This window comes from Manacus vitellinus, unplaced genomic scaffold (assembly GCF_001715985.3).
Source record: "Manacus vitellinus isolate BGI_N305 unplaced genomic scaffold, ASM171598v3 scaffold_46_pilon, whole genome shotgun sequence".
Classification (NCBI taxonomy): Eukaryota; Metazoa; Chordata; class Aves; order Passeriformes; family Pipridae; genus Manacus; species Manacus vitellinus.
In genome coordinates, this window is record NW_021940578.1 from 1,876,914 (window position 1) to 1,887,812 (window position 10,899).

The window sequence follows — 10,899 nt, forward strand, 5'->3', positions numbered from 1 at the left end:
AGGAGTGGGCAGGGGCTGTGCTAGGCAGGGTCTCAGCCAGGGAGCAAGAGGGACTCTGTCCATGTCCTTGCAGGACACCACGAGCAAAGCAGGTCCTGGCAAACCTGGAGTCGTTCCGGGTGTCCCGGGAGCAGTGTATGAAGGCCCTGCAGATCAACAAGCTGAGGAAATGGTCCCAAGACAGTTCCTCTGGTGGGTATTCCCAGGCACGGGAGGTGTTTTCCCCCAGGAAGGATGTCCTGTCCTGCTGGATGGGTGAAAAGAGAGCAGGGGGTTCTGGGGCTGTGCCCCTGAGCTAGACCTGCCCTTCAGCCCCAGGGCTGTGGCCACAGGCACAGCCAGGCCAGGTGGGGACACAGACGGGTTCCTCTGGGGTTTGGTCTGGCCAGGTCTTGGCACCTTGGCAGGGCAAGGCTCTCTTGTACACCTCAGAACCCTCCAGGACCACACCTGGTGAGCAGAAGGTCCCTGCCCTCCTCTCTGCAGCTCCAACTGAACAGTTTATGATTCCCCCTTAGCTTGGTGAGGCAGAAGGAGCTCCATGACCCCAGAGAAGAGCAGGAGTGGGACGTGGGCTCAGGGCATCAGGAAAAAGGGAATAAAGGAATCCCTCACCTGGGTGTGTGAGTTGCTTCTGTGCACCAGGGAACAACAGGGTTTGGTGACCCAGGTGGGACTGCTGGACACGGATTGACATGGAAGGGACCCCAGTGAGTCTCTTGCTCCCACTTCCCTGCTCCACCCCAGAGTACGTGGAACAGGATTGTGTCCAAAGTGTTCTGGAATATCCCCAGAGAGGAGACTCCACACTCTCTCTGGACAATCCATTCAGTGCTCAGCCACTGCATAGCAAAGAATTTCTTCCTCAGCTGGAACTTCCTGGGCATCAGTTCCCACCCGTCCCTCCTGTCCCATTGCCAGGCCCCACCGAGCAAAGCCTGGTCCATCCTTTGACCAACCTCTTGGGTTAGGATTAGGTTTAACATTGTGATTAGGGGTCAGGGTGTTAGGGCTGGTGTTCAGGTTAGGGATTATTTTTGGTCGTTAGGGTCAGGTTTAGTGTTACAGTCAGGATTAGGATTATTTTAGGGTTAGGTTTAGTAGTTAGTGTTAGCATTAGGTTCAGAGATAGGTATTAGGTTTAGGTTTATGGTGGGTTAACCCAATTAGGGTTGGGTTTAGCATTAGGGCCAGAGTTAGGATTATATTTTTCATTAGGGTTAAGGGTCAGGTTTAGTTCTTAGGGTCAGAGTTAGGAACTAGGTTTAGGGTTAGAAATTAGATTTAGGGTTAATGGTGGGGTTAGTGTTAGGTTTGGGGTTAGGGTTAGGTTTGGGTTTGGAGTGAGGTTCAGGGTTATGGTTAGGGTTAAATTTGGGGTGAGCCTTCGAGTCAGGTGTATGTTTGGTGTGAGGTTCAGGTTTAGGATGTCTCTTGAGACACCTCTGTGCACATTATTTAGGTGATGAAAAGACCCATTTTATCAGGTGCTGGGTTGATGGACTTTGTGATCTCAGAGGTCTTTCCCAACATTGATTCCATGATTCCATATTTGCACCTTCTTAGTACCTGGAACCCGCAGGAGAGGGTAATGACTGGGTCAGGTTTTTTGTCTCTCCTTCAAAACCTTTTTGTCCCTCATAAATCCCAGGATCTGCTTGGGTGTGACTGAGCTGGTCTGCCAAGGAGCAGATAACTGAGAGTCCTCTGGGGGTTTATGATACGTCCATAAAAAGCTTGGATTAATGAATTACCAAGCCAATACTTGGTGAAGTCTTTATAAACTCTGAGTGCTGGGCAGAGAGAAGGTCTGAGAGACAGAAAAAAAGGCAGAGAAAGACCAAATCTAGAGAAAATAAATTATATCTAGGTTAGCAGAGGCTCAGCTTTGCAGGTACCATGAGAGGCCTCCTTCCCTCTGCCATCCTGGCAGTCATTGTGCTGGTGCACAGCTCCTGGGCAGTCTATGTGCAGGTGAGTCTTCTCTCTTTAATTTTTTGGTATTAAGGTGTTCAACAAGGTACTGATATTATTCAAACTTGTGGCTGCAACAGAAATCTTGAGCTCAAGTAAAGAGACCTGGACTTTTGGTATTCTCTGCCTTGGTATCCAACTGCCTCTCCCTGTGCTCCAGGTTTGCTTTCTGTAAAATTCTCTGGGTGTCTCTAAAATGCTGTTTATTTGCCTTTTACTGGTATATCCCTGCTCAGGAATCTCTCAGGGACTGAAGTGTTTTGTGTCTGGGGTTTTCCTTGGCACATAATCCCAAGGTGCAAGAACTGGGGATACCTCCAATTTTAATCCAAAGCCACAAAATTTCAGGGAATTGATGCAAACCTCTAACTTTGGAGAATGATGTAAACGAGGTGTGACACAAGAGAAATTGTCTTGTCTCACCTGGGTCTGGGCAGGAGGGTCTTTGAGAACAATCTGTGTGTTTATGGGATGGACCTACAAGTTTCACCTGTAAGAAAAGGTGAAAAAAGTGCTTTCCTCGATCCAGTGGAATGTCAAGAGGCAGAGAAGGAATTAGATGAGGCTCTATTAAATTTTCCAAAGTACACAGCACCTGATATTCCATGTACACTGACTGACATTCCATGTACACAGACTGACATTCCATGTGACATGGAAGCAGTTTGGAAGGTCCTGCAGTGCTCTGGTCTGTCCTTGGGAGAGCTTTGGATCATCCTGAGAAACGGTTTGGGAGATTTCAGTTTGCCTTGCCAACAACTCCCTCAGAGTTCCAAGAGAATTAATGTTCCTTAAACAATTATTGACTCTGTGTGTGCAGCAGCTTTCCAGGGATAAGGTGTCTCTGTGCCTTGGACTATCCTCTCTTTGTCCTTTGGATGACAGAGATATCCAAAGATTTCAGTTATTCCTTTCCTCCAAATCATTCTTCAACAAATTAGTCTTTTGGGGAGCAGATATCTTCCTACTTCATGGAAAAAACCCCTCAGTTTTCCACTTGGAGGCAATAAAAACACACCCTAAATGGGAAGAGCTGTTTCTAGATTAGGTAAAAGTGTAGGAAGTGGATTTTGAGCTAACCATTACATCTGTGCTCTGGGTGCTTTGCCCTCCTTTCACCTGCACCACTCGAGATCCCTCAGGTCTCACTTGTTCCTCACTGCACAGAGTTGGCTTCCACCCTTCTTCCCTGAAGTTCTTTCCCCAAACCTCCCTTCCCTCTCCTTTAATAGCCCAGAAACAGTTCATTTAAAGAAATGTTTTGCAAAGAGCTTCATTTGATGCCCCAGCTTGGTTTTGAAGTCTGAGTGTCACTGTCCTGGTGCTTCCCATCCCAAACCTGGAGGGAATAGGATGGAAATTGGAGGAATATGAGTTACCTCACCTTGGAGGGGTTCACCTGCTCAGATTTAGCTCTGTAATACATTGTTCTTATCTGAGCTGGTGTGTTTTTTTCTTCTATTTTTGTTGTTCCTTTGTTCTCTTTTGTACTCATGACCTGCAAGTCTGAGAGTTCGTTCCTAATTCCTGGGTTCTCTGAAATTTTCCCTGTTGAAATCCACCTTTTTTTAGTTCTCTGTTTTATGTTTCTGATGTCTGTGGGCAACAGCTGAATTTGGAACTCCTTTTATACAGGAAAATTTGATTTATCATAGGCAACCAGAGCTGGTTTAGGTTGGAGATGAGATCCTCATGTCCAACCATTAATCCAGCCAGGTGGCCAGAGCCATCACTAATCCATGTCCCCAAATGCCACATCCACTTGTTTTTTGATCACTTCCAGAGGTGGTGACTCCACCACTGCCCTGGAACCAGTGCCTGACCATCCTTTATAGAATCATAAAATCACTAAGGTTGAAAAAGCCCTCTAAGATCATCGAGTCCAACTGATGAATTGAACAGAGTAAAAAAATAAACTGACTGCAAGAGCAAAGAGTTTGACTTTGTTGAGAAATTTAATATCCAAAATTTACGCGGTTGGGTTTTTTTTTTAAATCTTTAACACCAAAATTCTCTGATTCTGTAAAAAAACCCACATCAAATCTATCAGAGCCAACTACTCCCCACTTACCATCACTTTTCACCACTTTTCACCACTCAGCTCATGAGATTATAAAACAAAAGACAAAATTTAGTCTTGTGCTCTACCAGAATCATTTTTTTTTCTGTGAATGAGTTGCTTCATCCCAGAATCCCAGAATGGTTTGGGTTCAAAGGGGCGTTAAAACTCACCTTGTTCCACTCCCTGCCATGGGCAGTGACACCTTCTACCTCCCCTTTGGGATATGTTGACCATTAAAGCAGGTTAAAAGAGAAGATAAAGATACCAAGCTCTTCTAATCTGCAGACAGGCACAAACTTTGTGGACTTGGTTTAGCAGCTGCAACACATGGCAGCTTAAATTTGTGACATCAAAAGGGGGAATTCACTGGGAACTGAGGGAATGACCATTAACAGTGATTTAAAACAATGGAGTAATATTTCCCAGAATCTTGGCCTGGCCTCCTGAAGATTTTGCAGTGAGCTTTGAGAAGTGTCGTGTTCTATGCTCCCGATAAGTTGAGTTCCATGAGCTGTGTGTAAGACAAGTTTTAAACTGGCACAGGGTGGGATTGTTGGGGTGTCCTGTGCTGGGCCAGGAGCTGGGCTTGATGGTCCTTGAAGGTCCCTTTGAACTCAGAAGCTTCTGTGATTCTAAATTGATGGAAACTTGGCACTTCCCCAAGACCCTGGCACAGGGTGCCCAGAGAAGCTGTGGCTGCCCCATCCCTGGAAGTATCCAAGGCCAGGTTGGACAGGGCTTGGAGCAAAATGGTTTATTAGAAGGTGTCCCTGCCCATGGCAGGGGGGTGAAAGGAGATGGGCTTTAAGTCCCTTTCAACCCAAACCATTTCATGTTTCTATGATATTGCCCAGTCATCTGTTTTCCAAGCTGAGGATTCTCAGCCTGGCTCTTTTGACCCCAGGTGTTTTGGGTATCACTCATGGGGGTGAACAAGGCCCCAGCTGTGCCTCTGTCCACTGTGACACCCAGCAAAGGCCTGACCAGCAGCTGGGTCTCACAGCTGCTCTGCAATATCTGTGTCTTCAAGATCTCATGATTTTGCCTTGAGTCAGCACAGGTTTTATCCAGCCTTCCTTTCAGCACTGCCTTTTCCCTCTATGACGTTTTTTGGGAGAGCTGGAGGTTGAAATGGAAAGGATTTACCTGAGGACTGACTCTCCTTGTGTTTTTTTTTTTTCTTCTGGTTCTTTCTGCACAGGATGGAGACTTGAAATTCCCCCTGGAATCTGTGAAGAAGCTGAAGGAGCTTATGGATGAAAATAGGCCCGTCAGCCCTCGCATGGTGGTGCCCGTGGCCAGTCACACTCTGTGCCAGGAGAAATCTCTCCCTGAGGAATTCCAATCTGTGTGCAAGAGGGAAGATGCCCCCAAGATTTTCCAGAGGCTGAGTATGTCTCTCATATTGCAGAGTTGCCATTCTAGTACCACTTTTCCGCCTTAGACATTAAAGTGGCCAGAGGCAAAGACGTGGAAGGACTGTCCTGGTGCTCCTGAAGGAGCTGAGAGGGTTTGTTCTGCCTTTATGATACTTTTTCTCCCACAAGGGTTGGGCTGCACGAGGTGTGAGGCCCCTAAAGAAGATTCCTGCTGTGCTGTGCCCTGTGCACACCATGGAAAAGTTCATCCAAGTAGAATCATGGAATCACTGAATAGTCTGGATTGGAAGGGACATAAACCCCATCCAGTTCCACTCCCTGCCATGGGCAGGGACTCCTTCCACCACACCATATCTCTCAAAGCCCTGTCCAACCTGGTCTTGGACACTTCCAGAATGGGGAAGCCACAGCTTCTCTGGGCAACCAGTGCCAGGGCCTCACCACCCTCACAGGGAACAATATTCTTCCCTAAAATTTAATCTAAATTGACCCTTTTTCAACTTAAAGCCATTCCTGCTGCCCAAAGCTCCCCTGCCATGCTTTGCTGCTGCACTGGTTGCTTTTTCATGTTATTATATCCCATTTATATCCTGTCCAATGCTATGGACACTTCAGAAAGAAAAGCTGCCACGTGCTGCTCTCCTCTGGCCTCCTCAACATGTCCATCTTGACTCCTGATGAACTCGTGTTCGAGTTCACTCCTTAAGCCAGATCTTAGCAAGAGCAGCAGTACTTTCAAGGAGTATTAAAGCAGTAGAACTGTGATGGGGAGGGCTCTCCAAGTCCTTTGACACTTGGCTCTGCTCCCTTGGCCTCTGATTTACCCCCCTCTCCCTGTGCCAGGCCTGGCTGCCCAGGATGACCTGTGTGAGATCTGTGCCAACGCCGCCTGCGCCGGGTGCTTCTGAGTGAGGGACCATCCCGAGGAAGAGGTGTCCAGCTGGCGAGTTTGTGCATTCCTTTGGCGAGATCACACCCTTTCACCAATCAATCTCTCTCCTACCACAGCCAAAGTGGAGCTGCTGGCTCGTGCAGACCCGTGGTGGTGGCATCAGGTACCACCAGCAGGGCAGTTCTGCCAACAAGGAGACTGAGACCTCACCCGAGAGCCTCCAGTGCTGCTGGAGTGGGGTCACACCTGAATGAAAATGTCCTGGGTTTCATTTCCCACTATTTAGCCGGGATTTGAACGCTCCCAGTTGGAAATCAGCAGCCTCCTGCAGCCTTTTTAGTAGCTAATATTTAATATCTGATATTTAATGTCTAATAGGTAATATCTGATCACTAATATCTGCCTGTGATTTGGCCTCCCCTGCACATGGCACTGGGTTATCATCCCCTTTCCCAGCCCTTTCCCAGTGTCTTGGATCACTCTCCCTGTCTGCAGGTGACACCTCTCTGTTTGCAACAGAACTGCAGCAAATAACTTGGGATAAATTCCTGCTGTTTAGCAACCTTTTCACAGCCAGAAATCGGTCTGTTACTTGTACTAATTGCTGTGTATTTAGGGATGTAGAGGAGCACAGGGACAATTCCCACGTGGTTGGATATCCATGTTCTTTCAGCTCCTTTTAGGAGAAAGGAATTCCAACCTACAGTGCTGGAATCACTTAGAAAGGGAAGCACTGCCTCATGGTTGTACTTATTGGAGGCAAGACAGTGAAGGAAGGATCTACCCACATTTATAACCTGTATATGAAATAAAACCAGTAATAATTTGGACTTTTTTTTTTTTTTTGCTTTATGTTTTTGCTGGGTTTTGGGGTTAGTTTTATGTTGGGACAGTCTTGCCTACTTGCTTTCTCCCTATATAAGGTGTGTCATGTCCGGGTATTCACTGCAATAAAACATATCTTATTAATGTGTCCTGAACTTAAACTGATTTGTGGTCACAGAATCCCAGGATCATTGAGGCTGGAAAAGCCCTCCAAGGTCATGAAGTCCAACCTGTGCCTGATCCCTACCTGGGCACTGAGGGCCACGTCCAGTCATGGCTCAGACACCTCGAGGGATGGGGACTCCACCACCTCCCTGGGCAGCCCCTTCCAAAGCCTGAACACCCTTTCCATGGGGAAATTCCTCCTGCTGTCCAACCTGATCCTCCCCTGGCACAGCTGGAGGCCCTTCCCTCTCCTCCTGTCCCTTGTTCCCTGGGACAGAGCCCGACACCCCCCCAGTTCCCCCTTCTGTCAGGGAGATGCAGAGCCAGAAGGTCCCCCCTGAGCCTCCTTTTCTCCAGGATGAGCCCCCCCAGCTCCCTCAGACATTCCTGGTGCTCCAGCCCCTTCCCCAGCTCCGTTCCCCTCTCTGCACTCACCAGAGGGATGGGCCACAGCTGGTGACCACACACCCCCTGAACACCTCCAGGGATGGGGACTCTGCCAGTGCCCTTGGCAGTTGTGCCAGTGCCTGACTGCCCTTTCCACGGAGGGATCTTTTTATCCAACCTGGGATTCCATGAAGGAAATTTGCTCATCCAACCTGACCCTCCCCTGGCACAGCCTGAGGCCATTTCCTTTCCTCCTGTCCCTCATTCCCTGGGAGCAGAGCCCAACTCCCCCCGGCTCCCCCCTCCTGTCAGGGGGTTGCAGAGCCAGAAGGTCCCCTCTGAGCCTCCTTTTCTCCAGGCTGAGCCCCCCCAGCTCCCTCATACTAATATAAGATTATATCTGAGATTTTAAATTATCCCCTTTTACTTTTAACTGTGGAATCATTGCCTCCATTTTTTCCATATGGGACCCTCAACTCAACGACCAAGTTCCAACAAGACTCTCAGTGCTCCAAAGCTGCACATTGAGCCCAGGGAGTGGGTGCCTAAATCCAGAAATGCTGTTTAAAAAGCAACATTAGTTGTACAAATTCCCATTTCATTGGACAGAAAAGCTGTGACTGTGGAGAAGAGGATTCCTTACATCCAGTGTGTTGAGCACTCCAGGACAAAACCCATCCAACAGCAAATTCCAAAGAGACAGTCTCAAAATAAGGCTCTTCCTGATGCCTTGAAACTGGGAGCTTGGAGCAACCTGGGCTGGTTGAAGGTTTCCCTGCTCATGGCAGTGGGGTGGAACTGGATGATCTTCAAGGTCCCTTCAACCCAAACCATCCTGGGATTCTCTGATATGATTCCACAATTTCCTATTAATATTTAATCCCTAATGAGAGCACAGACGTCACCCATGTGGTTATCTGTGTACTCAGGTGAGATCTGCAGACAATCAGCTCTTATCTCTGGGCTCCTGTTAGAAAATTCTGTATCCCATTTCTTGCAGCTGTACATAAGGACTGTGTAAAACAGGTGATGAGAGGCCAAAAGGGCAGGAAATAACATGGGAGTGCTGTGAGCAGATCCTGCAGAGGATCCATAAGATATTTCCACGCTCAATCTGATGGTTCAGATTGATTCTTTTCCTACTCACACTGTATCTTGACCCTGACTAGACCATGTGGATTTATTTGTGAGGTTTGTTTGTGTCAGTTTTTGTCTCTTCTACAGCATTTTTTGTTGAAGGGGTTTGTGGCCTGGGTGCTGTAGGATGTGGTGAATATCTGCCCTTGGATAAGGCAAGAAGTTCTGAGGGCTAATTCACATTATTTCTCTCTGGCTCAAACTGTTATCTGTCAGAACAGCTTTGAGAGACATAGAGTGTATTTAATTTTTGACTAAATATTCGTCTAAATCTCAATTAAAGAATTTTTTAAGCTTTTTCCATGATGTCTTTACACAGAGAACTGTCTGTTGGCATGAAACAGATGTGGCTGTGGCTGCAAAGTAACTTCCTGGGTCACTGGGGCCCTTCCCACAGTGCTGAACTCTAAATTCAGGGAGTTTCCTTGTCTGCCAGTGCTACCTGGAAAGTGCTAGCAGAGTTTATTCAGTGTTGGGATGAAAGTGAACCAGGAGGGCACATGATTTTGCTGGAAATCACATTTTATTGAGCACACCACTGAATCAATAACCAGTGAATAAGAGCAGGGCGTTCAAGGAGCTCCTCTCAGGAGAGAAACAGCTCAGAGCAGCAGCAGAAAGGCCTGGTCTTCTGCAGGCTGGGCTTTTTGAGAAGAGCATTGGTGCAATCACATCTGAACCATTGCAGCCAATCCTGGGAATTCCTTGTCCTTTATTCCCAGGCACACACATCAGCTGCCTTTAATATTCATTCCCATGGCTCAGTGAGGGTCAGTGAGATGCCACCACGTCCAGGAGTGTTCTGGAGGGCACAGGACACCAGCAGCACCCACACTTCCTTGGGCAGCTTCATCAGAGCCACCTGAAGCCAAATCAAAGGGAATATTGGGCAGTTTTTCTGCTTCGAAATTTTCCCCTCTCGGTAAATCTTTTTGTACCTCCCAAGTTCAGCTGCAGATGGATGGGCTGGACATTGGCACATCCTTGGGAGTGAGGTCTGTCCCTGGGAGAGGGGGGAGGGAAGATGCCACTGGAACAAACTCCATGTACACTCCATTTTTTTGGAGGTTGCCCCAGTAAAAGGAAGTTTTCTCAGGAGCTGCCATGGCCTTGGTTCTGAGTGTTCACCCAACGACCAGATGGGCAAGTCTGTAATCAGGTTTTAACCAAACAACAGGATTTTGTGCACTGACCTGAGAGAGTTTCAGGCTGATTTTGGAGTTTAGGACTTGCCCAAATCTGTTCTTGTCCGCATTTGTGCTCCTTGTTAAAGCACTGACATTGTTTTAATAGTGAAAAAATGCAGGGAACACCAGTGCATCATTTTCTGTGGTGCCATTTTTAATTGTTTGGGAAAATTTGCTCCAATTTATAGGGAACTTCTGAGAGCATAACAGTGCCCCCTTTAAGCAACATGAATTTCTCTCTGCACTTTGCTCACATGCAAAAACCCCCTTATCTTCATCATCCTTTACATGAGGATGGTGAAGAAGCTGCAGGATGGAGATTGTACAGGTGGGAAGGGGAAAAAAAACCATCCTCCTGTTCTCCTGCTCCTGGAAGTGCCCCCATTCTTGGTCACAGCAGGGAGGGTGGAGGAAATGGAAAGGAGATTTAGGGCCAAGTTCCAAAGAAAGAACGTGGGACGAGGATTTCAAAGGCTTTCAGTGGCTGTGGTGCTCTTTTGCAATAAAAGAGAAAGAACCTTTTTCAAGGCCATGCAGTGGCAAGATGAGGGGGAGTGGCCTTAAGCTGGAGGGTTGATTTTAGGAAGAAATTCTTGCATAGAACCACTAAACAGAGGTAGAAGCAGAAGGCTGGAGCTGCTTTTCCAGGACTGTCTCCAGGTGATTTTTGGGTATCTCCAAGGATTGAGACTCCACAACCTCTCTGAGCAGCCCATTTCAGTGCTGAGTCCCTCTTCTTTTTGTTCAATATCAGTGAATTTCTGACTTGGAACCAGAAGAACAGTTTTAATAATTTGAAAAAAGAGCTCTTTTCTTTTCTTTTCTTTTCTTTTCTTTTCTTTTCTTTTCTTTTCTTTTCTTTTCTTTTCTTTTCTTTTCTTTTCTTTTCTT

General features: G+C 47.2%; 1 protein-coding gene across 1 annotated transcript; it reads left to right on the forward strand.

Annotated features, from left to right (window-relative positions):
• The first annotated feature begins 1,790 nt into the window (after window positions 1–1,790).
• Window positions 1,791–7,287, forward strand: LOC103762041 (guanylin). The gene is made up of 3 exons (XM_008928683.3): window positions 1,791–1,974; window positions 5,238–5,427; window positions 6,259–7,287. The coding sequence occupies exons 1-3, from the start codon at window positions 1,900–1,902 to the stop codon at window positions 6,321–6,323; spliced, it is 330 nt and encodes a 109-aa protein (XP_008926931.1). The 5' UTR covers window positions 1,791–1,899; the 3' UTR covers window positions 6,324–7,287.
• Window positions 7,288–10,899: the final 3,612 nt, after the last annotated feature.

Excerpts from the sequence above, each read along its gene's own strand:
- LOC103762041 (XM_008928683.3), top strand. The coding sequence starts at position 1,900 with ATGAGAGGCCTCCTTCCCTCTGCCATCCTGGCAGTCATTGTGCTGGTG. Across the intron at positions 1,975-5,237 it reads CCTGGGCAGTCTATGTGCAG|GATGGAGACTTGAAATTCCC; the intron begins GTGAGTCTTCTC and ends CTTTCTGCACAG. Across the intron at positions 5,428-6,258 it reads CAAGATTTTCCAGAGGCTGA|GCCTGGCTGCCCAGGATGAC; the intron begins GTATGTCTCTCA and ends TCCCTGTGCCAG.